The 27500-nt window shown below is 35.8% G+C and overlaps 2 protein-coding genes across 8 annotated transcripts in view; one reads left to right on the plus strand and one right to left on the minus strand.

Moving 5' to 3' along the window:
• The window catches only part of LOC144970661 (uncharacterized), a 22524-nt gene extending 6343 nt beyond the window's left edge, over positions 1–16181 (plus strand). For all 4 annotated transcript variants that reach the window (XM_078910516.1, XM_078910519.1, XM_078910517.1 and 1 more), the window contains exons 5-13: positions 688–806; positions 5214–5395; positions 7445–7598; positions 8794–8850; positions 9741–9906; positions 10445–10933; positions 11308–12186; positions 13408–13499; positions 14952–16181. In XM_078910516.1, the coding sequence (XP_078766642.1) occupies positions 688–806; positions 5214–5395; positions 7445–7598; positions 8794–8850; positions 9741–9906; positions 10445–10933; positions 11308–12186; positions 13408–13499; positions 14952–15178 (2365 nt within the window). In that variant the 3' untranslated portion in view covers positions 15179–16181. The remainder of the gene's footprint in view (positions 1–687; positions 807–5213; positions 5396–7444; positions 7599–8793; positions 8851–9740; positions 9907–10444; positions 10934–11307; positions 12187–13407; positions 13500–14951) is intronic.
• A 3580-nt stretch (positions 16182–19761) lies between these two features.
• Positions 19762–27500, minus strand: part of LOC144970663 (uncharacterized) — a 25198-nt gene continuing 17459 nt past the window's right edge. For all 4 annotated transcript variants that reach the window (XM_078910523.1, XM_078910520.1, XM_078910522.1 and 1 more), the window contains 3 exons: positions 25180–26547; positions 23989–24080; positions 19762–21385 (listed from right to left, as the gene is read on the minus strand). In XM_078910523.1, coding sequence (XP_078766649.1) covers positions 21168–21385; positions 23989–24080; positions 25180–26547 — 1678 coding nt within the window. In that variant the 3' untranslated portion in view covers positions 19762–21167. The remainder of the gene's footprint in view (positions 21386–23988; positions 24081–25179; positions 26548–27500) is intronic.

Here is a 27500-nt window from a genome sequence, read left to right on the forward strand (position 1 = left end):
TCATTCATTTGGTAATACAAACCTGCCTTCTAAAATTGGAGATTAGTGTAGTTTATGAGTAATAACAAAAAAAAAAAACCTTTAAAAATTTGGCTTTTATATAGATAAATATCCACTAAAGGTGCTCAAAGCGCTTTACAAAGCGTCCCTGATCAACAGCAACTCATAACATGTATAACGAGATATGACGCCTGTTAGACGATAATACAATTTTTTTCCGATAGAGATTAAGCTGTTAACGGCCAGATATTCATTTTACACCTGAGCGCGGTGGAGAATATGAGTAAAGAATCTTTTCCAAGGACTCAACTTTTCGCCTCTCATGATCTTCCGATCTGAAGGCGAGTGCCATACCACAAGACCGTATAGCCGCACATCCCCATACGATTGAGAAAGTAGGATGCAGGCACCAGTGTAAGATAAAGAACAAGTGTGTATGAAAGGTACCAGCAAGAGAGAATTTTCTTTTAAACATCCCAAAAAATCCGTCTTCCTAGACTGGGGAACGAACGTCAGACCTTCTGATTATCGATCAGATGCCAGTCGATGAAGACTGATTTTATGGGATGATTTTTTTCTTTCTTGCTTTGTCTGGCACCTTTCATACATGCTCGTTCAGATCTTTTTCCGCAAATGATACCGATTTGAGGTGATTGTATGCAAATGAAGATCAACATTTTCCATCAGATGCAAGTGGCAGGACGCCTATTGTGGACCAGAAAACTTTACAGAGGTTATCACTGACCACGGCGTTTGTTATACATTCAACCATGACAGTGATCATCCAATGTGGATATCGTCTGCTGGTTAGTGGAGCTATCATTATCGTCATTATCATCATCACTATCATCATCATCATCATCATCATCATCATCATCATTTTCATCACCATCTTTATCTACATTATAGTAACCAATCATCCTCCATCAAATTAACTAAGAGTTACAACATCACAGGTGAAGCCTTGTGTTACATACTTCTTGAACACTTTCAAAAGTATTTTCAATTGTTTAAAGTGTAATGATAATTAGATAACTAGCTAATTTAGGTCGCATGAATGCCAGAAAGTTGAATTTTGGGTGTTTAGTTAAAACAAATACGAAATGTGACCCAACGTCTCACAGACGTATCAGGTCGAGATGAACGATGTTCTAGGAATAGACACTTAGATAACCACGCCTTTCGGACAGTCATAATGTAAACAATTACATCGATTGGTAAACATAACAAATTACACATGCTAGCAGTAGGATGTGTATAGACAGATTCGAAGGATTACGGGACGTAAAAGAGCGAATATGGATCTTTTAGACGACCAGCATACATTTAGATTAGAAAATAAGACTCCGACACTCTTAAACAAGAGTATCAACTTTACAAGATATATATATATATATATATATATATATATATATATATATATATATATATATATATATATATTCAGTCCTCCAGAAGAGGGTTTTACACTGTCAATGCGAATGGAACCTGTTTTATAACATCACACTTTTGTTCTCTATGATGGGCTAGTTAACCTTGGTTGTAGATAATGGTTTGAAAGCGTTTCCATTAAAAAGGTGAGTCCATAACAGTTTGGGTCATCAGACCCGATAATAAGAACAGATCGATCCCAATATAATATCAGTGTGTAAGACTGTAAACCGAGTGCATTCATTTTCGTCTCATGTTCGTGAATAACCAGTGTGTCATAGACGCCATACATTTCTGTAGTTTGCTCACACAAAAAAACACATGAAACATAACAGCAAACAAATCTAAAAGTTTATATTACTATTCAACAATTTATTTAATGAGAACTGGTCATCCAAAGGTGTTCTTAAATCAATAATAAAGAAACTCCGTGTGTTGTTTCACTTTGTTGGTAGGAAACTGAAAGACATTTTAATTCCGAGATAAAACGTTCGCGTTCGGCAACTACCAACGGGAGACTCGTGATCGTTTTATTTAACTCGACATGCACATCTTATTAGCAGAGCTGATAACCAAATGTGTTTATGGGCTTGATTTAACATTGTTGTTGTGGACAATATTTTGCGTTGGTTTGAGAGTATTTCCCTTTACGACAATGAGAGAATCACGATTTTGGCTATGATACCTGCAAATAAGTGCACGTCGATTAGGCCGTATGCAATTATTTAGTTGTGGCTACGATGACTGATTGTTTTTCCTTCGAGGAGGGAATTGACTATAAAATTCATCGTAATTTTTGTAGTTAATGCTCTCTTTATAGGAAGAACAGAAAAGAGACTCTCAATGTGATATGTATAGTTAATTTGCTACTGATTTGTTGTTATGTATTATGGCACTTATTTTCTGACCATTCGGTACCGGGGTCGAGTCCCACTCAGAACGTCTCGCCCGAAGTTAAGTCTCAGGAAAAGAAGATTGTATTCACTTTATATTTCCTTTCTCGGATGGGAGGCCCTTACCTGACCATTAACAGCGTTGTCTCTGTGGCAAAAATAAAATGGTAATATCTCCTGACAGGTGTTGTCTTGTCCAACATACTGAGTGTTTCTGTCGGCTTGGAACTTCTTGTAATGCTCTTTTAACACATTTAATGGATATTGCACTAAATAAAGAATGCAGTTTTCATCCTCTTTATTGGTTTATAATGAGAAATACGAATAGACTGCTGGTAGATTAATCGCTACACACGGAAAGAATGGGATTTATCCCTGGTAGAATCCTTATTTTTCCGACCACTCTGTCCATATAGCAGTAGTTGAAAAGCTGGGACTAATATATCTCGTTGAATGTACTGGCGATAGATTTGTTTTGTTTATTCGCCTAAGCAACCCCATCTTTTCATCTTTCGTTCGAATTGAATGCCCCACTCATCGTGCTTTGTGAACAAAGGTAAGACCCAAAACGTACACATCATCTGATTTTGTTAATTATATTCCAGTATTCTATTTCATTTTTATCTTTTTATTCCATCGGCCTCCAAGCAGCAACATTTATAATATTTAAAAAGATCAAAGTGGCAATTTATAGAGCAGGGACTGTTGTAAGATACGTATCAGAAAAGACGTTCATGAAACTTACTTACTTACTTAGGCCGCCCCTTGGGGCGCCCAACATGAGCCAAAGTCTTCGCCATTCTGTCCTGTCCTCCATAAGCGTACGCAGCTCCCGGGTGTTGTCCATTCCTGTGTCATCTAGCAGACAGTCAATGTAGGTTTTATTCTGCCTGCCTCTGCTTCTGGTTCGCTCATGTGGTTCCCATAGAACAAGACTGTTTGCAACGGTGCTAGAAAAAGCAGAAAGAAAAATACAAGAAGAAAAATACATTTTAAAAACTCAGCACACCAGTCTGCCTCGAATGGGGCAATGAATATTAACACAATATAGAAATGAAAACACCTTAGAGTAGGGGTCCTTAGGGGTCCCGATGCGATAACTCAATTGGTAGAGCACTCGTTTCGCACGCAGAGGGGCCAAGATCAATCCGGGTGCAGTCGAGATTTTTTTCTTTCCCACTGTCCACCCGGCAGTGAATGGGTAGGTGAGTCTGTTATATTTGGCAGAACGTTTGTTTTGCGATAGACTAGCGTCCTATCCAAAGGATAGCAAGCAATTACTATTATCCGCTTCACGCTATAGAATAGCAGATATATAAACTCGGGCTCCATGGATCCAATAACTCTGAAGGATCTTAGAAATTCACATTTGACTTCAGGGAGCAGGCACTGGTATAGCATAAAAATCAGAAAATTTGTGTATAAAACAATGACAGACGAAACTGAACGAATATTATAATTTGTACAAGAAAAAAAAACCAATCTCTCGAATGAGGCAGGCTGATTGTTTTGGGATTATATTTTCATGTATTTTTCTTTCACTATCGCTGTCACTTTATATTCTTGAATTCCTTTAGGGTAAAACAGGAGGTATTTAAGACGATCTCCGACCGAAATCCGGAACATTTTGACCTCGACCAAAAACCTCGTAAACTTGGTGTTCCGCTAACAGGCCAATACCCGATTTCGGTCAAAATCGTATGATAAAAAGAACCGAGTAACACAATCAGATCCATATCTCTGAATAATAAGTCGCCAACGAATCGATATTGCCTATTATAGTACTATTGATGTCCAGTAAAATAAAAACATTACGGCAGTAATGCTACACATTTAAATAAAATACTCATACCACCCGCCATCCAGATTAAATAGAGCAACAGCACAGAATTCTTTAAGATTTAATATCTGATCGTGATTGATATAATTTAGAGGGAGCTATTCACTAACAGTCGGATATAATTTAGTGAGAACTATTCACTAACAGTCGGTCCAAAGCCTATTTCCTTCTATTGTTGAAACACATTGCAAGCACAAGGTTTAGGGTAAAGTCACTAGAATGAAATAAAATTGAGAAATAAAGAATTTTCTATAAATAAAAAAAAATGAATCACTTTACAAGATCAGGCACAGTTCTAATTTTAGAGACTAGCGACCAAAATGATGTGTGTTGAAGGATTTCCTGTACTCGCGGCGACAATCTTGGTCATTGAAATATTAACACTACGGATATGGATAGCTTTATATTCGTGGGTGCTTCATAACCGTAGTGCTTTTCTTTCAATGGAGACCCTACCAACAACACTGCTTATCTGTAGTACAAATATACAGTTAAATTCTTGTTGTTAAATAATAGTAATTATAATAATACTAATAATAATAATAATAATAATAATAATAATAATAATAATAATAAAAGAAGAAGAAGAAGAAGAAGAAGAAGAAGAAGAAGAAGAAAGAAGAAGAAGAAGAAGAAGAAGAAGAAGAAGAAGAGAAGAAGAAGAAGAAGAAGAAGAAGAAGAAGAAGAAGAAGAAGAAGAAGAAGAAGAAGAAGAAGAAGAAGAAGAAGAAGAAGAAAAGGAAGAAGAAGAAGAAGAAAAAGAAGAGGAAGAAGAAGATTACGAGGAAAATTAGGAGGAGGAGGAGACATGGTGCAGTAATGGTCATGGTTAACAAATGTTATCACATTTCACAACCCAAATGGCATATTATTATTTCTCGTCCTGCATATAACAATTGAGTAAAATGACCATCATCTTCTCAAAAATTCTTACGCATGGGAATTCAAAGCAGTTTTCAGGAAGTCCCAAGATTGAGAGTTATTGACAAGGTGAGGGTCGTTTTAATCGATCAATATTTGAAGCACGAGTTTTCTGGACGATATTTCAGGTTCCGAGCACGGCATCAAACTGACCTTGAACGTGGAGCAGTACGAATACATGCCTGGACCGCACGATGCAGCTGGAGTAAAGTTGTTACTCCACGACGGAAAAGAGTTCCCTAGTGTATCAAATCTGGGTCTTTCTATACCAACGGGAGCTCACGCTTATGTTGGAATGCAGTTGGTCAGGGTAAGTCCTCTAATCCGTTAAAAATTTTGTTGTTGTTGTTGCTTTGTTGTTGTTTTTTTTTTGTTGTTGTTGTTTTTTTTTTTTGTTTTTGTGTTTTTTAATTTTGTTGGGTTTTTTTTCCCCGTTTATAAAGCATTAAATGAAAGTATTCACCAGTTCTGATCGCTAATTCAATCATATATAACTATATATAACTATGTGTAACGTTAATTTTTCATAGAGAATTAAGTAGTTATTTATTACTCAATGGGCGGAATAAAAAGAACAAATAAGTGAGTGACGTCACCTTCGTTTATTCTGTTTTATCCTTATAGTTGAAATCGCAGAAAATCTGGTGGAGCATTGCATTGCAGTCGACTGTTTAGGTTTTTCAAGAAGTTTCACAATTTATATATATATATATATATATATATATATATATATATAATATATATATATATATATATTGTTAACCATCAACTTCTAGCTCACCTACAGACAAAGCCACTCGACCGAGACTGCTCTTGTCCGGGTTGTAAATGATCTTCTTCAAATCATCGAGAAGGCTTCCTGTACACTGCTTAACCTTCTTGATTCATTATCAGCTTTGGACATTATCGATCGCGGCCTACTGATTAAACGTTTATAAATGACTTTCAGCACTTCTGGTACGGCACTCAGTTGGTTTAAATCTTATTTATTAGATAGACGACAAATTGTAGTTGTAACTAGTTTCAGGTCCGATCAAATTCCTTTAGATTGGGGTGTCCCACAGAGGTTGGTTCTTGGACCTTTGCTTTTTGTTCTCTACATACATCCACTTTCAAAGGTTATCAGGGGCCCAGTTATTTGGATCTGAATGTACTAAAAACTTACAAAATGTCATTAGTACATATGAAAAATGTGTATTGGGTGTAAGGCATTGGATGGGTAGCAATAGGCTAAGGTTGAATGACGACAAAACGGAGGTGACGTATTTAGGGAACAGACGATTTTGGAACGAGAAGAAATTAAAAGTAGGAGAGGTGTCAATAGATATTGTTGACGAGGTCAAAAATCTTGGAGCTTTCTTAGATTCGGAACTGTCGATGGACCATCAAATTAGGACAGTTATCTAATCATTGATGTATCATTTTTTTAATGGATCTATTTGACAGTTCCTTCCTGATGATGCTACCAGGAAACTTGTCGTTTCTCTTTTATTTTCAAAGCTGGATTACTGTAATGTTTGATATTTGGAGTCTCCGAAAATAAGGTCAAGCGGTTGCAGACGGTCCAAAATGCTGCCGGATTGGTCTTTCTTTCGAAGATTACACTGGCTGCCTGTTTAAAAAGGGGATCAAATTCAAAGCATGTGTCCTAGTTTATCGTTGTCTGGAAACCACTACCCCTCCCTACCTCACATAACTCCTAAAGAAATATTCGACAACACGACGTTTGCATTCCTCCAATGACACGACCCGTTTGGCTATCCCACGCATTTGCACAAAGACGGGAACAAGGTCCTTTTTCTCATTTTGGTCTGTCTGTATGGAACACCATTCCACAGAGCATCCGAGAATCCAAATCATTGTCTGTTTTCAAGAAATCCGTGAAAACATTTCTTTTTTGATGCCATGTGCTTTAACTATTGTTTTGTGTTGATGTATTTTAAAGCCTCATTGTTGAGGATACCGTGTGCTCTATAATAGTCTTTTATTATTATTATTATTATTATTATTTATTATTATTATTATTATTATTATTATTATTATTATTTATTATTATTATTATTATTATTATTATTATTATTATATTATTATTATTATTATTATTATTATTATTATTATTATTATTATTATTATTATTATTATTATTATTATTATTATTATATTATTATTATTATCCTTTTTATTATTACTATTATTATTATTATTATTATTATTATTATTATTATTATTATTATTATTATTATTATTATTATTATTATTATTATATTATTATTATTATTATTATTAATTATATTATTATTATTATTATTATTATTATTATTATTATTATTATTATTCGTACATATCCGGGAAACATCAGGTGGAGAACTTACCCAAACCCCACGGCAGCTGTAGCAGTGAGAGCTCACCATACTACAAGACGTACTCACCCGATGCCTGTCAGCTGGCGTGTTTTACAGTGTTCATGTCCATGGCGTGTGGATGTAGGGACATGTATATGCCACACCTTGGAGGTCAGAGTTTATGATCATAAGTTTTCATCATCATCATCATCATCATCATCATCATCATCATCATCATCGTCGTCGTCATCATCATCATCATCATCACCATCATCATCATCATCGTCGTCGTCATCATCATCATCATCATCATCATCATCATCATCATCATCATCATTATCATCGTCCTCGTCGTCGTCGTCATCATCATCATCAAATTGTTGTCATATCACAACCTTAACATCAGAATCATCTCTCTCCCTCCTTTCATTTTCAATACTTTACCAACATAACAGACATCTTTTGTGATTTCCCTCTTGGTTAACAATCTCCTTCCCACTACAGCAGAATCGTCACAGAAAATACGTTTTAAAAAATTCAGGTTCATTTTTTACATCACAAACTTTGAAGAATGATCTTTGTTAATTAATAAGAATTAATATCATAGCTCCTCATCCGTCTCTCCCTTTCAATATCTCTATCGCTCTTTCACTCTGTGTGTGTTAGTGTGTGTGTGTCTCTCTCATTTTCTGTTTGTGTGGCTTCATTCTTTTTCTTTCTCTCTCCCTCTCTCTCTCTATCTCTCTCTCTCCCTCCCTCTCTCTCTCTCTCTCTCTCTCTCTCTCTCTTTCTCTCTATTTACATGTTTGTATGTGTGTATGTATGTGTATTTATCTATCTATCTCTCTCTCTCTCTCTCTCTCTCTCTCTCTCTCTCTCAATCTTACACTATGTTTTTCTCTCCTTGGTCTCCGTTTCTGGCACTGAATCGAAAGTATGTTCTGTACTTCTTTTCTCACTAACTGTATGTGTATAAATACTCTATTTCACTATATGTCTGTTCTCTGTTCTCTGTCTCTCTCTCTCTCTCTCTCTCTCTCTCTCTCTCTATCTATCTATCTCTCTCTCTGTGCGTGTGTGTGTCTCTCTCTCGCTGTCTCTCTCTGTCTCTCTGTCTCTCTCTCTCTCTCTCTCTATATATATATATATATATATATATATATATATATAGTTACATATATATATATATATATAAATATGTATATCTTTCTCTCTCTCCCTCCCCCCCCCCACCCTCTCTCTCTCTTTCTCTCTCTCTCTCTCTCTCTCTCTCTCTCTCTCTTCTCCTATCTTCTCTCTCTCACTTTCGTTTCTTGAATAGAAATCTAATTTCTGTGCTCAATCTTATTATATTTCCAATTGACAGGCTACCCACCAGTGTGTACTCTAGAACGATACATCAATTGCTTTAAACCCAAAGAAGGTATCTAAAAATCTCAACAAGAAATGAAGTGAGTAGGAAAGTGCCAGAAGACAATAGAGAATAAGAATTTCGAGGCGGCGATGGGGGCTCGAACCCGCAACCAGCGGTCTAGAGTCTTCTGGCACTTTCCTGCTCACTTCATTTCTTGCTGTTATCAACATAAGTGCCTGCTACACTCACTACCCTGAATTAAAAATTCTATCTAAAAATCTTCAGTACTCTGAAAAAAAAACAGAAACACTTTTTAAAAGATTTGGGCCTGAAAACCCCTTCTTGAAATTTCGATCGAGTAAAATGACTATCGTCAATAACTCAAAAACTTCACTGAAGTCCCATGTTAGATGTTTTTGACAAAATGAATGCAATTTTTTCCATCTATTTATTGTCAGCATTTGTGTGGCTATGTGGTCTTGTAGTATGAAATTCGCTTTCGGATTGGATGGTCCTGAGTTTGAGCCTCGCTAGGCGTATAGTTGAGTCCTTGGAAAACGTTCTTCTCACCATACTCAGGTTTAGAATTAGTATCTGGCCGTTAACAGCGTTGTCTCTGTCCGAAAAAAAAATGCAAATCGCCTCATGTCACGTCCACCATGTTAAGTGTTGTTGTTGGCCAGGGACCCTTTGCAAAGCTCTTTGAACACGTTTAGTGGATATTGCGCTATAAAAAAGCTCAAGTTAAAGTTATTTCAAGTTTTTAAGCTCAGGGGCAGCAGCTTTCATAAAATTTTATATAGTAGGACCCTATTCACTATATGAGCTCAAAGCGCCTAAAAATGTCCACGACTCAGCAGCAACTCTTAACACTGAGCTCTTTATCTTTAATGATGAAACGAATATGTTGAATTCTATGCTTATTTATGCAGCAAATAATATTTATGTTTTATCCCTAGCGGAAGTCCACCGTCGAGTAGAAGAGGAATGTCACTGTCCTGTCCCTTGTAAATTCCTTATCTACGATTCCACCATCTCATTCTCTGCCACGTCAGCGTACGCACAGGAACGCCTTCTAGCCACAACCACCACCGATTCCTTGAAGCAGAAATATCTCACAGCTAGGTAAGAATTAAGAATGGACCAAATGTATCCTTCACAATCGCCTTTATCAAATGGTCGTTGAATTCTATTTTTAAAAAGTTAACTTATTATAGAGCAATGCTGTATATGAATGGGAATCATATCTTATATTATGATATGGGAAATATATATTGTAAATGATATGGGAAATGTATATTGTATATGATGTGAGAAATATATCTTGTATATGATAAAGGAAATATATCTTGTATTATGGGAAATATATCTTGTATACGATAAGGGAAATATATCCTGTATATGATAAGGGAAATATATCTTGTATTTTGGGAAATGTATCTCGTATACGATAAGGGAAATATATCTTGAATGGTATGGGAAATTTATCTCGTATACGATATGGGAGATATATAATCTTGTAAATGAGAAGGGATATATATCTTGTATATGATATGTAAAATTAAGGCCATTTGACCAATGCAAAGCTTAATCATTATGAAAGCAGTATAAGGCACGTGGCACCCATTGATTACCAGAATATTTTGTTTCCTATTCCAAACAGAGAAACCACATCACGTATGAACCCAATCAAATTCAACCAACTTCTTGAATTGGACGGCGCCGCCCGATCCAGTTTTAGAGAACTCGAAAAGGTCATGACTTCAGTTGGATTTTCACACGTGACAGCTCAAAAAGAGGCTCTTCAGACAATATACCGTGATGCCAAAGCTACGTACGAAAAGAAATTACATCTTCTCGAGTGGCAGTTCTACCACGTCAATAAAAACTTTATCAGAGTGAGACAGGCCATGGAGGAAAGAACGCTTTTCCCGGTTCTCCTCGGCTTTCAAGATCTCGGATACCAAATTGAGATTCGAATTCGTCAGATGGTTAACCCACCCAATAATCTGACGTTGACCGATGATGTCAGAATGAACCTCTATCTGGAGACAATGAATATGATAAATGGCAGACATGATTTATGTGACAAGGCTTTTGACAATTACACACAACTCTACAATGCATATCTGAACGGAACGCCGATTTTTAAGTAATATATTTATAAAATATTATGTATTTGCCTTCTCCTCCTCCTCCTCCTCCTCCTCCTCCTCCTCCTCCTCCTCCTCCTCCTCCTCCTCCTCCTCCTCCTCCTTCTTCTTCTTTTTCTTCTTCTTCTAAAGTTAAATAATGGAAGAAACAAGAACTTTGAGAATGGTTTCTTTTTTTGCAATTTAAGAAATTGTATTTATTATCCATGATAATAAATGAAAACTAACCCAAAGGTCAATATCAATTCTCAGCGCCAATTTCATCAGGACGGAATACCGTTTTAAGACCGTCGATCACATTTGTCTTTGTCAATCAAAATGGACATTTTACTTCTATTCCAATATTTCATTGATATTATTGTCTCTTCTTCAGATACGCATTCTATGATGAACCAAATGTCGACAACGTGTACATCACGCCAAGAAAACTATTGAGAGAATCGCTCTTCCGTACCACATACACTCGAAAATATAGTATTCGTGTGGGGATTGACCTACGTTTATTTCAAATGGAGTTGAGAAATTATTCCATCTACGCAAACGACAGTTTCTTCAATCACACTTTGAATGAAACAGCCATGCATATAACAAACACACAATTTTATAACAGAGGTAGAAGGTTTTATCAGTCGAGAAGCGAGTTTTACAAAGAATCTGTAGAATATCCTGCAAGATACATGACGTCAAAAATTGAAGGTTTTAAAAGACGGTGGAGAATGTTCGAGAGTAATTACCAAAGCATGATGGATTCCGTCAATATGATTTTAAATAATTTGATCGATTTAAACAAGTCCCTGCTAAGTCGAATAAAGCAAGGAATGGACTCTACACAAAAGTATATAAAATTTGGAAACGTTACTAAGCAGCAGGCGGCGACGGAACTGACGTCAGAGGCTATTCATGTCGGAATCAACGATTTGAAAATATTTTTTCACGAGTTAAGATCACGTGGTCAGGATATCTACGATGGTTGGTCAGCTTTGATGCGCTCCACCAGTGACATTTGGGATGTCGTTCTCAATGATGAAAACATGCAGGAAATATACGAATACCGAAATTTGACAGAATTTCAGCAAAACTTTCATGACGTCAGCAGTGAGATCATTGCCAATTTTACCAGGATTCGTGATTCGTACGACCCTCGATTTATTGTGGGAAACACGGATACGCGGTTTTTGATAAGCATGGACAAACTTATTGATCACATGACCACGTACAAAGATCAAAATCACGTTGGCTCAAAGTTTATAACGTGAGTAATTTATTTATTTACCAATCCAATTACTTTGTGACTCGGTGCATCGATTTGATACCATTATGTGGTCTTGTGGTATGAGATCGTTTGAGATCGGAAGGTCCAGGGTTCGAGAATCACTCTGAGCGGCGTATGGTTGAGTCCTTGTAAAAAGGCTTTTTATATACATTCTTTTACCATACTGTATAATGAGTACCTGGTTGTAAAAAGCGTTGTCTATGTCGTAAAAATGTAATAACGCATAACAGGCGTCAAGTCTCGTCCTATATGTTAAGTGTTGCTGTTTGCTAAGGACCCCTTATAGGAACCCCTTTGAGGACTTTAAGTGTATATTGCGCAAAGAAAAAGTTCAAGATTTTTATATCCGGGGAAATGAAAATTAGATTTGCTTCAAATGATGATTCCACTCATCTATCTGGTAAGAACAAATTAAGAAATGAATAAGCAGGCACCGGTGTGAGATAAAAATCAAAACAAGCGTTTATGACAGAGCAAGAAAGAGAAATACAAGAAAAAATAACATCCCAAAAAATTAGTCTGCCTAGTCGAGGTAGCAAGTCTGACCGGTAATCAGAAGGCCTTAGTTTCGATCCCCAATCGAGGTAGACTGATATTTTGGGATATTTTTTCTTATATTTGCCTTTCTTGTTTTGTCTGGCACCTTTAATACACACTTATTTAGATCTTTATCTATCTTATTATTTCAATTAGAGAGCATTGACAGCGTTACGATAAGATCTTCATCGTCATTGTACCTGGCCTTCTTTATTCTGTCGTCCTCCCCTGAAAAGAAAAACACATTTTGACAATTTTAGCCAGAAAACTAGTTCTTCAAATATCGATCGATCAGAAACTCTCAAAACATGGGACTTACTTGACGATTTCCCAGACGTCCCAGGTTTGAGAGAGTTTTTGTGAAGATGAGGGTCATTATATTCTATCGATAACTTAAAGACTAGTTTTCTTACCAAACATTTTTTTACTTTTTTTTTTTTCGAGTACTGTTACCATTGTAATGCACTTTGAGAACATGTGAACATTGTTCTATATCAAAGCTCAAGTTCATTTTCTCTTTACTCTTTCCTTGTTTAAAACTTTTCCGATGGTAATCCTTCTCAAATGCACACTCCTTAATTCTTTCACTGTTTTGTTAATTGCCATATCCTAAAATGTTTAAAACATTTATAATATTACTATATGTACTTCATTTTCCCCCAGAGACAATTTCCTACAGCTGGACGTGTTCTATCGTGAGAAGAGCTATGAACAAATCACACAACAACCTGCATACGACATCTTTGCTTTGATTTGTAAGTCCATTCATTGTATTCATAGCTTGGGTGTTTTAATGTAAAAAAAAAACGTCTAAGTGCACACAGTTGCAGGTCTGGTATCCGAACGCAATTATTGACATGATTTACAATATTTTGCATTGGTTTGAGAGCATTTCCGTTACAATAATGAGGCCATAACCCTTGGGTTATCAGACTTGCAAAGAAGTACAAGGCGAAATAAGTAATTAAAGATACAGGCGATTGAAGATAAGCGTATGTTAATGTCACATCTTTGCTTTCTTTCTTAAGTACCAAATTGATAACCATCTTCACTTCAGCTTAAGGCCATTCGTCGAGATTGGGTTGTAATTCAAATAATATTTATTTTGATTACTTTTTGTTTTGTTTTATATCCCAGTTTACAAAACAAAAAAATCTTGATATTCCTTTCTAAAACATTCTCTGTTACAACTTTCATTAGACTGGTATGTAATATATATATATATATATATATATATATATATATATATATATATATATATATATATAATATATATAATATATAAATATTGCATACCAGTTTAATGAGGGCAATAGTGTTTAGAAAATCCAATTTGTCAAATATATTTTAGGATACACACACACACACACACACACACATATATATATATATATATATATATATATATATATATGTGTGTGTGTGTGTGTGTGTGTGTGTGTGTGTGTCTAAAACAGTTTCTGTTCCAATTTCTTTTATCCTGATATGGCATAATATATCTTAATGTGTTTTTGACAAATTGGATTTTTTTGTAACACTAAGGCCCAGAAACCATTGGACCAATCGTCACTAAATTTTGCATGGTGTTTATAATTAGCATGAAGATGGTTTGCATGTATTATGCGATTTATTAGGCAGCGTGATGATTTTATCGAAAAATTAAATTTGTTTCGTCAAATTCTATATCGAAAACCGATGCAATCTTTTTAAACTCGTAGGTTGTTTGTCAACCTTCCTGTTAGCGATTATGACAATGAGATGGGAGAACATATTGAATCAATACCAGTTAGTTGTTCCTCTCATAATTTTGAATGCAATAAATTTCTTAAAATGGATATCACTCAAATCTCGCAATTAAAATTGAGAAATAATTTTACGATAAGTGAGCAAAAAATAGATATTAGTAGTATTTATAATAGATATTAATTGCAGAAAATATATCTCCGTGTCCATTTAAAGAGCTCTGTGGAATTCTCTATTATGACTATAGAAATTGAGTTCACATTTTGTTCAACAATGTTGTCATAAATTTTGAGTTGATCGACTTATCATCATGTTCACTGACCAGGCAGCTATGCGTGTTATATTATATACTTTAAAATAATCATATAAACTCCCATGCGAATTTGGCCCCGAGACATTCTTCATTTCTATATCTCGGGTCACAATTAGCAATATTCTCCCTACTGCCTTTTTTTTCTTACCAGGTGATATTGGAGGGTCCATGGGTCTATTCATCGGTGCCAGCGTTTTGACTCTTTACGAGATTGTGGAATTGTTTCTTCATGTTTTTCTGTTTCCAATGGTCAGGAAGGCAACGAAGCCGCTAAGAAAATCAAACAAGGACGATAAGGGACGCCAGTTATCGAACTTGGATGACTTTAAAAGAAACATGGGGAATGAACACTTAAGCACGTCAACTCAAAACCAATAACATTTAAATTTCTGTGGGTCACGTGCGCCTTAACATACAAATTTCCACTGTAAAAACTAATAAACAAAAACGAATATACCAGTCTCAAAAATGAACAAAATACCAATTAGGGAACGTTTCAGGCTCAAAAGCCTTCTTCAGCCAACAACAAAAAAGCAATGAAAACATAAAATACATGACTAAAGAAACAGATGGACGGCGGAATTTTTAAAAAGTATATCTTTATCACACTTTATGTTGTACTTTATGTTTTCATCGTTTTGTTTGTTGTTGGCTGAAGAATGGTTATGTCCAAGAAACTTTCCGTGTGTGGCATTCTTTCTTTTTGTTTAAGCTTTTTTATTCATTTTTGTTTATCACTTTTTACAGCCCTGAGCTTCTACTGCCGCTTTGTATCACTTTAACAAGTATTATAATTGATAGTGATCATACGCTTGAGTTACTTTCATTGGTTCAATTAACATTCTGACTTCTCATGTGATAATGAGACATTACAATTTGAGGCTTCATTGGCTTCCAGTTTAGGAGCGAAAATTGTTCGAAGTTGTTGTATGTTCTTCAAATGTTTTATAACGCATGTTAACCACGTTAACAAATGTCGTATCCCTCCGACAAATTAAACTTTATAAACGGACTCAATCACCTTCGCTCTTTATCCGATTGAAAACGTTTCACGACTCAAGGAGCTAGCTCTTACACGTCATGTGGAGGACGCTCTTTATATAGAAAAAAAAACACCTTCAACCACCTGGAACCACTTTCAAAAACATTTATTTGGTTCGTCGGAGGATTCGTTCAAAAAGCATCTTAAGACTTTGTTCATTTCCAAAATAGCGTGTTAGACACCTGTAAAGCACCTCCTCGTGACATGGCGGAGCGCTTAACAAATACAATTTATTAATCATAGAAGGAACGAAGTTGACGTCACTCAGTTCTTAGTTATTATTTTAGTTTTCACTTAAATTATATTCGTCAGTCTACAAATGTTAAAAGCTACACAAAGTTTTGTGTGTTGGTATGCTTAATCTGGCTAGCGGATGCTGGTGAATATTTTACTAAACCTTTTACGAGCATAGCATCAATATATGATATCTCTTCGAGCTTGAGGTTTCATCGGTTTATGAAGCTTTAATTAAATGGTGGCAATGAGGAAAATCAATTTTATTTTCCCATGTGCTCGAGTCATTGGTCACAATGGAAAATGTGCTCAAAATGATCTACATAAAGAGTGTTTCAATAACTTAAGCTTTTATATAGCGCAATATCCACTAAACGTGCTCAAAGCGCTTTACATGGGTCCTTGACCAACGACAACACGTAACATGTATAACGAGACATGACGCCTGTTAGGCTATATTACAATTCTTTCCGACATTTTACACCTGTGAGTAAAAAGTCTTTTTCCAAGGACTCAACTATGCGCTAAGGGAGGCTCGAACCCAGGAACTTCCGATCCGACAGCGAGTGTCATACCATTAGACCACGACATAGCCGCACCGTTTGAAATATTTAACATCACATTAGGTCATTTCGTTCGGCTTGACCCATTAGTAAGTTTACAACTTTCATAAATAAAGCAGCGTTTTTATATTTATCAAAAATTCACCAATCGTTGCAAAGCAACGCAAATCGTGTGTCGATGACTCTGTTGGATGAAAAACTGAATAAAGATCGCTCTCATTGGTTACTATCTTTTACACAAGATCTAACAACCCCGACTCCCTAGCCTTTGCTGGATCGACAGAGAGATTACAACAAGACATGGGACTGAACCCATCAAAACTTATAAAGGTCCTTTTCCTGGTGTTTGGAGATTTCTTCCAGGGGCAGCCTGCTACGGAACTTTTTGCAGAAAAATTGATTTTTTAAACTCAAACATGCTCTCTAGAAAACAACTTTATGTTCTTATTAATTAAACAAAAAGCATTCTTCAAAGTTTATGATGTACAAAATAAATCTGAATAAGAAAAATGTATATTGTGTCGTAACAAATGTGACGATTTTGATGCAGGTGGTAAGAAGAAGGTTAAAGAGGGTAGGAATGGAGGGCGATCTATATTATTTTTCCATTCGCTCCAGTCCTTGATCACATTGCAAAATAAGCTCAAAAGGACCTTCTGAATATAAAATTAATGACAGTTTCAAAATATCTAAAATACAGTAATTCGTTTTGTTCAGCTTGACATGTGGGTATGCTTACATCGTTCATTAAGAAAGCAACGCTGTTTTTAAACAGTAATATCCTATCGTTGGACAGCAACAAATCGTGTGATCGATGACTCGGTCGGAAGAAAATTTTAATAAAATGCTTACCAGTTCTGCCCCGATCAATCGTATAAGCACACTAAACCATCTGTAATCTTTAACGTTTCTAGTCTGATTGATATTTTAATGAGAATTAATCACCTGGCGATTTAAAACTAATAACAAAGACCTAGCGACGGAAACTCATTCATTCTATTGATGATGACGTAAAATGCTCACACCATTCGCTAGCCGGTTATAACGTATCAAAACACACAATTATGTATAACATTTAACGTTTATAGCTCTCTCTCTCTCTCTCTCTCTCTCTCTCTCTCTCTCTAATATATATATATATATATATATATATATATATATATATATATATATATATATATATATATATATATATATATATATAATATTGTGAGAACCAATCATCGAAATGGCTGTCTAAAAACAATAACAAAGAGCCGGGTGATGTCAAATGTGTTCCTTTGTAACAGACAATGATAAACATCCTTAAAGAGAGAAAAAATACTTTACTTTTGCAGCCGAACAAACCCCATGAGAACATTTCAATAGTCGCTCTCCATGGAGGCTCATTTTTACAAGACCAATCATAACGCTTATATCGATTTTTTTGTTGACATTTACATTTTGATTGGTTTGTAAAAGCGAAAGCTGTGAAGATCACCTGCGATCTTCTGTCTTAGGCTAAGGCCCACTGCGAGCGAAGCGGGTGGGAGCGAGAACATAAAAACATAAATATAAAGAGGTAACTGGCATATCATCAGCGAAGCACAGCGGAGTGAGAGATTTGACCATTTTTCTTCGCTCGCATCGCTCGAAGCACACGTTGTCTCCAGTCTACACAGCAGCTCTGAAAGAAATGATTACAGATTAAGCATGGGTCGCTTTGAATCGCTCGCTTTCCATCACTCTCAGTAAAGCCACATAAGTAAATCGCTTCGCTCGCAATATAGTCTTAATCTTTGGGCAATTTCTTGAGATGTTCTAATACTTTCCAACTACTCGGATATTACACCTTTAGAAGGATTTCAGTCGACGTCACTCTGTTCCTTGCTTTTGATTCTAGACTGCCAGTTGGGTGAATAGTTTCCACTAAAGTCCATCTAGCAGACGAAAAACGTTAAAGTTGTATGTGGTGATACGACTCATCTGGCAGCAGGCAGATCAGATGAGTATCTTACTTTAACGCAATATAGACAGGCAAAGGGGTTGAAATCGTTCCCAAGAGAAGACGAGATTTATTTTTCTCACCCAGCAGTGATTGGGTAGCCGGGTCTGCTAGAACTTACGGAAAGTCTTTTGTGATATACTTGCGTCATAACCAAAAGAAATCAAGAAATTGCTATTTTCCGTTTCACGCTATAGAAAGTGGGATACATTCAGTTCCATTGGGCTAACGGCTCTAAAAAAACTATCACTGATAATGCGCACCCTCTTTTTTTTTTTACCATAAACCATTTTACACTGAATAAAGAAAATACTTTAGACCAGAGCTTGCTACTTGAAATTTAAAACATTCGTAGTTTCCAAGGGAAAAATAGTAAAATTAACTTTAAATAGCTGTAGAAATAAACAATTTGCCCTCAGCATGACCCATAACGTTTCAAAGTCCTGAATATAGGTTATACGGAATTAAACTTTCCTTCTCAACAAGATTTATTGAGTCAAAGAGGCTAATGCAGTTCTGTAAGTGGAGCCAAAAATTCGTATTTCCTAATGCTATGCAGATCTGCTTTAGACATTTAAAGTAATAAAACGGTTTTTTCATCGCAGTCGACGATTACATTCTGTCTTCCTATAAACTCTTGATCTAATTATTATCAGCGGCGAATAATAATAATAATAATAATAATAATAATAATAATAATAATAATAATATAATAATAATAATAATAATAATGATAATATAATAATAATAAATATAATAATAATAATAATAATAATAAATAATAATAATAATAATAATAATAATAATAATAATAATAAAATAATAATAATAATAATAATAAATAATAATATTAATAATAATAATAATAATAATAATAATAATAATAATAATAATAATAATAATAATAATAATAATAATATAATAATAATAATAATAATAATAATAATAATAATAATAATAATAAATAATAATAACAATAATAATAATAACGATAATAATAATAAGGATAATAATAATAATAATAATAATAATAATAATAATAATAATAATAATAATAATAATAATAATAATAATAATAATAATAATAATAATGATAATAATGATGATGATGATGATAATAATAAAACATATATCCAGCTTTCTAGCACAATCTATTGAATTTTTTTTATTTGCAAACATTAATTTGTCAACATTGTCTATCATCAATAAAGATGCACTTGTCATTAAAGGTCTTGATTAAAAATGTGTCTCAAAACGCTATTATGTCGATTATATTTGGATGCTGCAATGAATTTATAGTTAAAAAATGTCTAAGACAAGGACGATGTTTTTTTGTTTCATTTGGAAATATCAGTGAGAAGAGAGGGAGCGCGGACTGGTACAAGATAAGGTTTTGAAAATGCGTGTATGAAACAATACCAACAAAGCAAGAAAGAAAGATACCAACAACAAACAAAACAAAAAAAAACAACAACAACAAAATATTTTCCGAAAAATCTGCTTGCCTCGACTGAGGATCGTACTTCATACCTCTTGATTAAACGTAAACTTGTGTTTTATATAGCGCAATATCCACTAAACGTGCTCAAAGCGCTTTACAAAGGGTCCTTGACCAACAGCTACACGTAACATGTAGAACGAGACGCCTGTTAGGAGATATTACAAATGTTTTTCGACAGAGACAACGCTGTTAACGGCCAGGTACTCATTTTATACCCGAGTACGGTGAGAGAATGTGAGTAAAGAGCCTTTTCCAAGGGCTCAATTCTGCGCCGAGCGAGGCTCGAACCCAGGACCTTCCGATCCGAAAGCGAGTGTCATACCACAAGACCACATAGCTGATTACTGGTCAGAAGTACTGTTGTTCGAGGTAGGCTGATTTTGGCGGGAAATTTATTTTGATATTTAATTTCTTGTTCTGTCTAGTATGTTTCATATACACTCTTTTCAAATCTTCACGTTATATTTGGGAGAATGGATTAAATTTTTCAAAGTTGTAAAACTACAATTTCACTTTACTGGTCACTTTCACTTTCAAATTATTCTTTAGCATCTTGTTAACCAGGACATATGTAAAGCACCGCCTCTAACTGGTATATTACCTTGTGATGTACATGATGTCAAAAAGGGAAACTAAAGTTAAGATGATAAAAAATGTAACGCATCAGTATTTGTCACTGTGAGCTATTATTTTCATTCTTACCAATCAAACATAAAACCATAACCCGAGTCTTGTTTTTTACTATAAATTATAGTTTTGGAATTTAAACTGACGTGCACTTATTTGCAGGCCTGATAACCCAATTTATTATGGGCTCATTGTTGTTTTGGAAATCTCAAAAATGACGCAAAGTATTGTACGAGTACATTACAACAATGCTAAACTTGGCCCATAATTGCGTTCGGATGTCAGGCCTACATATGAGTACACGTCGATCTAAACCAATCGGACATAATACCGTTTTAAGATGATGGGTCACAATCATAACCAAAGTTATTAATTTATCAACAATTGTTCTTTAAAAAAAAACATTATCACTCCTCTCAAGACGAAGGGGTCTGATTTTCGTATCCTAATTTTCTATTGTAGTCATCCAAGTTCGATAACCGATGTCCATTATCTTTTTCGTTTGATTTCCTCAACGGTTTCGTCATCTTCCGGATCAACGGAAAGAAAAAGACGTGTAGAAATAATTCCACCATCTCATAGAGAGTCATGACACTGGCACCGATGAAGAGACCCATGGAACCTCCGATATCACCTGGTGAAAGAAATGGTTGTAGACATTTGAATACGGTGTTATATATTTTTTTTAATGAAGCCCTTTAGCAACGGCACCATTAGATCCTTTCGCCTAGGAGGCATTTTATAAAGGACTATAGAAAATGAGTGAAACATGATGTCTGATGTCAACAGAAATCACCCATCTTGTCCAAAAATACGGTATCATAATGGAGAAGAAATGTTTGAACTTAACATAACATGAGTTCCCGATAGCTCAGTTGGTAGAGAACTCGTTTTACACGCAATGAGACCGAGATCGGTCCAGGATGCAGTCGGGGTTTTTTTTATTCCCCCCCCCCCCCCCCCCCCCCCTTGTCCGCCCAGCAGTGATTTCGGTAGCTTGGTATGATAGATCTTGCGAAAAGTACATTGTGATAGACTAGCGTCCTATCCGGGAGGCTGTAATTAATTGCCATTGTCCGCTAAGGAAGCCGGGATAAACACCCGCTCCATGGGAATTATGACTCTAAAGGACTTTTTAAAACAATAATTGTGCTCATAGAACTTTGCAAAAGATCCCTCGACACCAGAAACGCTTAACGTATAGGACGGAACATGACACCCGTTCGGCGATATTACATTTTTGTCCCCAACAAAGACACCTTTGTGAACGGCAATACGATTAGAGAATATGAGTTAAAAGCCTTTTCCAAGGACTCAACTATGAGCTGCTCAGAGCGGAACTTGAACCTAGACTTTCTGGTCCTAATGCGAGTGTGAAACCTCAAAGTACATTGCCACACAAACATAAAATAACATAACCTATGTGGTCTTGTGGTATGACACTTGTTTTCGAATCAGAGGGACTTGGGTTCGAGCCTTGCTCGGCGCATAGTTGAGTCCTTGTAAAAGGCTCTTTACTCACATTCTCTCGTCGTACTCAAGTGTAAAATGAGTACCTGGCCGCTGACAGCGTTATCTCTAAAATTGTAATATCGTCTGACAGGGTCCTGTCTCGTCCTACATGTTAAGTGTTGCTATTGACCAGAGACCCCTTGTAAAGCGTTTTGACCACGTTTAGTGGATATTGCGCTATATAAAAGCTCAATTTTTAAATTTTCTTTAAAGGCTTAAATTAGAATTGTATCCTTGATATGAAGAACACAACGTGATTAATTAAAGGTATAATAAATGAATCATTAAACCGATGAGTAAGACAACATTACTGGTCATACTGAAATCTTAGATAACAATATTATAACTCGCGGTCAAAATAGAATTTATCAACGCCTACGTTGGGAACTTCCAACAATTTTCCAATGTCACTGAGTGGGGCCTGGGAGCCCGCATTAGTTCGAAATTTCAAACGCATGAGTTCAATAATCATATTATTATACCCCTCAAATGACCCCACCTTTATAATTTCTTATCAAAATGTATTTTTACATAAAAATTATTGCACGATTCGAATGACAAATTAAATTTTTATTTTAATATACTACATCATGGTATAAACTAGAGCTTTAAACCAGAGCTTTTATATAGCGCAATATCCATTAAATGTGTTCAAAGCGCTTTACAAAGGGTCCCTGACCAACATGTAACACGTAACATGTAGGACGAGACATGACGCCTGTTAGGCGATATTACAATTTTTCCAACAGAGACAACATTTTACACATGAGTACGGTGAGAGAATGTGAGTAAAGAGTCTTTTCCAAGGACTTAACTATGCGCCGGCCTTGGCTCGAACCCAGGACATTCCGATCCGAAAGCGAGTGTCGTACCACAAGACCACATAGCCGCATAGAGAGTGTATTAGAAAGACCAATCAATTATAGTAAAACGTGGTGTGTAACGTTATTATGTAAGACTAGTCTGACTTGATTATAGCATTGACTTCAGAAACAAATCCTTATATTATTATATAAAGCATGACTTAATTAACAAAAAGATACTGTTTTCTTTCCTGTCCACTTCAACACCAAGAATATCATAAAACACCCGAGATAATTACAAATTATACTTGTATTATATTACTTGTCTCCTTCCCCCCCCCCCCCCTGAAATGCTGGAGTAGTAATATATATATATATATAATATATATATATATATATAATAATATATAATATAATATAAGAGAGAGAGAGAGAGAGAGAGAGAGAGAGAGAGAGAAAGGAGGGGGAGGGTGTGTTAGAGAGAGTGTGTAGATGGAGTGAGTGTGAGAGGTAAAGACAAAGAGGACATAGGATGTGTGTGAGAGAGAGGGAGAAAGAGAGAGAGAGTGAGAGAGAGAATATATATGTAATACATATTTATAATATATATATATATATATATGTATATATTTACGTATATATATATATAATATATATATATATATATATTTATATATATATATATATATATATGAGAGAGAGAGAGAGGGTGTGTGTGTGTGTGTGTGTGTGTGTGTGAGAGAGAGAGAGAGAGATTATATTATCCGATCCATGTTATAGAAACCGAGATAAACTCTTTGGCACTGAAATCTACTTTTTGTCAATCGATAAATATAAAGACTTTTTTTCTGATGAAAATGCTCAAATGCTTTCTATCAGAGAGCACCCTATACTGTTTTGGTTATTGCAATATAGTCCTTACAAATCAAAGCAAAAATGTCATAGGCAGGTTGTTGTGTGATTTGTTCATAGCTCTTCTCACGGTAGAACACGTCCAGCTGTAGGAAGTTGTCTCTGGAGGTAAAAGAAAGAAACATCTGTTATTTGTGACCCATCGTCTGTAAACGGTATTATTTTTTGGTTGGCAAAATGCCACAGAGCGATTTTGAAGTTAAAATAGTCAGAAATGTGATCTCAAGAATTTCGGGGTTTTTTTGTCACTTTTAAAGTATTAGATTCATTCTCCCCCCCCCCCACCCCTTTTTTTAATTTCTTCTTTAAATAGACACCCGCAATAAAAATTAATCCCACGTCAGACTTAAGTTAGATATTAATTAAATTCTAACATCAAAACCATCCGGATATATTAAAAAAAACCGTTTGGAGGCATTTTCGGACATTTTCTTGTCAAATTAGTTACATTTAATTATGAGTATACGTACGTATGACTAAAAGCCAGTTTTTAAATGAACATTCAAAATTAACTTATCTTCACACCGTGCACAAAGCGCTTAGCAATATTTATCTTTCCCAACAGGGAGCATGAAATCAATATTATCTCAAATTAAGTTTGTTTTTTTTGTGTCTTTGTCTCGTATTGCTTTTTTATAGTGGCAATCACTACGGACATCTATGTAGCCATTCAATACTTTCTCTTTCTTCCCTCCTCAATCCATTATCTACCTATTTTCTCTCAGTTTCTCTGTTTATCTCTCTTTTGCTCCCCTTTTCTCTCTCTCTCTCTCTCTCTCTCTCTCTATATATATATATATATATATATATATATATATATATATATATATATATATATCTTCTCTCGCCTTCTCCTTCTATCTCCCTCTCTCTGCATATGTCCCATTCTGTCTTCCTCTTTTCTCGCTCTCTATTTCTCTCTCTCTCTCTCTCTCTCTCTCTCTCTCTCTCTCTCATTCTTCTCCTCTCTCTCTCTCTCATTCTTCTCCTCTCTCTCTCTCTCTCATTCTTCTCCTCTCTCCCTTCCTGCCTCTCGCTCTATTTCTCTCTCTTCCTCTTTCTCTCTCTCTCTCTCTCCCTCTCCCCCCCCCCCCTCTCTCTCTCTCTCTCTCTCTCTCTCTCTGTCTATCACAACAACGTAATTCTACCCCCATTACAGTTAACTGATGTTAATTCATTCTTGATGATAACTAACACTTACTTGATAAAGTCTGAATCAACACGATTCTGATCTTTGTACGTGGACATGTGATCAATGAGTCTGTCCATACTTAATAGGAACCGAGTATCTGTATTCTTGACAATGAACCGAGGATCGTGTTTATCACGGATTATTGTTAAATTGTCCTTAAACTTGTTACTGACATCAGTGAAATTCTGTTGAAAATCTGTCATATTTCGGTATTCGTAAATTTCTTGCATGTTTTCATCATTCAAAACGACATCCCAGATGTCATTGGTCGAGCGTATCAGAGCTGACCAACCGTCGTAGATATCCTGACCACGTGATCTTAACTCGTGGAAAAATATTTTCAAATCGTTGATTCCAACAGTGATGGATTCTGATGTCAGTTCCTTTGCCGCTTGCTGCTTAGTAACGGTTCCAAACTTGATGTACTTTTCTGTGGAGTCCATTCCGTGCTTTATTCTAGCGAGTATTGAATTGTTAAGATGAACCAAATTCGTCAAGATCATATCCACAGAATCCATCATACTCTGGTAATTACTCTCGAACATTCTCCAACGTCGTTTAAAATCTTCAATCTTAGACGTCATGTATCTTGCAGGATATTCAACAGATTCTTTGTAAAACTCGCTTCTTGAATGATAAAATCTTCTACCTCTATTGAAAAACAAAGTGTTTGTGAAATGCATAGTCTTTTCATCTAGAGACTCATTGAAATAACTTGTATTAGCAAAGGCAGAATAAGCTCTCAGCTGGTCTTGAAAAGCGTGAATATCCTTACCAACTCGACCACTGTATTTTCTAGTATAAGCTGTGCGGAATAGAGAGTCTTTGAGTAATTTCTTTGGTGTAATGTAAATGTTGTCTTCGTAGGGTTCGTCATAGAAAGCGTAATTAAATACCGGCTTTCCTTCCAGATAAATGTTGTATAGTTGAGTGTAGTTATCATAAGCCTTATCACACAGATCAATCCGCCCATTAATCATGTTCATCGTTTCAAGGTAAAGATTAAGACGTGTGACGTCATTGAAGGTAAGATTACTCGGAGGGTTAACCATCTGACGAATCCGAATCTCAATTTGGTATCCGAGATCTTGAAAGCCGAGGAGAACCGGGAAAAGCGTTCTTTCCTCCATGGCTTGTCTCACTCTGATAAAGTTTTTATTGACGTGGTAGGATTGCCACTCGAGAAGATGTAGTTTCTTTTCGTACGTAGCTTTGGCATCACCGTATATTGACTGAAGAGCCTCTTTTTGAGCTGTCACGTGTGAGAATCCAACTGAGGTCATGACCTTTTCAAGTTCTCTGAAGCTCGACCTCGCCTGCACATCCAAGCTGTGCAATCTATTGAATTTGATTGGATTCATCCGAGATGTGATCTCCCTGAAAGAAGCAGTGACGTAAGAAGGGGGAAGGGAGAGAGGAAAAGGTTTTTGTTAATCTTAATGACCTGAGCGTGGAACAATTAAACTGACATGCGTATAAGTGTTTCCCAACCGTATTATGTGGGATGAATTGGACGACTAAAAGAACTTTGCATTTTTTGCAATGTAAGAGATTGTATTCATTCTCTATTATAGGAAATAGAAAATAATCAACTTTGTGTTTATTACTTTTGCCATTTCTCACTTTCCTCCTCCTGCTCTTCCTTGCGGGTTCCCAGGTTTAAGACGTTTTGCCAAGATGGGTGTCATTTAAATCGATCGATATATGTAGGACGAGTGTTCTGGCCAAAGTTTTAAATACGTGACTTTCAAAGGTACCGCAGGTAACTGGTTGACACTGCATTTTAAAAATAATTTCCACATATTTCTAATTTAATAAAACTTTATGCATGCCAATTTATTTTTAATTGATTTTTTTTATTTTGAAAAGTATCAAACATCTCTTTGAAGAGTGGACAGCACGAAGGTAGAGAACTAGGGTAGGGTAGGTTAAGCACCATGCCCACCTCGACATAATACCGTTTTTTAATGACTAAAATAAGTGAGCTTTTATATAGCGCGATATATCCACTAAATTTCTCAACGCGCTTTACAAAGGGTCCCTGACCAACAGCAACACGTAACACGTAGAACGAGACATGACGCCTGTTAGGCGATATTACAATTTACAACGCGGTTCACACTGGCTGGTAGCAGTCAGGTACTCATTTTACACCCGAGTACGGTGAGAGAATGTGAGTAAAGAGCCTTTTCCAAGAAATCCACTATCCGCCGAGCCAGGCTTGAACCCAGGACCTTCAGATCCGAAAGCGAGTGTCATACCACAAGACCAAATATCCACACGACTAGCCACATTTGTAAAGTAATATTATTGCATTCTTCTTGCTGCCG

This window comes from Berghia stephanieae, chromosome 4, assembly GCF_034508935.2.
Source record: "Berghia stephanieae isolate SIO BIC M18660-M18661 chromosome 4, UCSD_Bste_1.3, whole genome shotgun sequence".
NCBI lineage: Eukaryota > Metazoa > Mollusca > Gastropoda > Nudibranchia > Aeolidiidae > Berghia > Berghia stephanieae.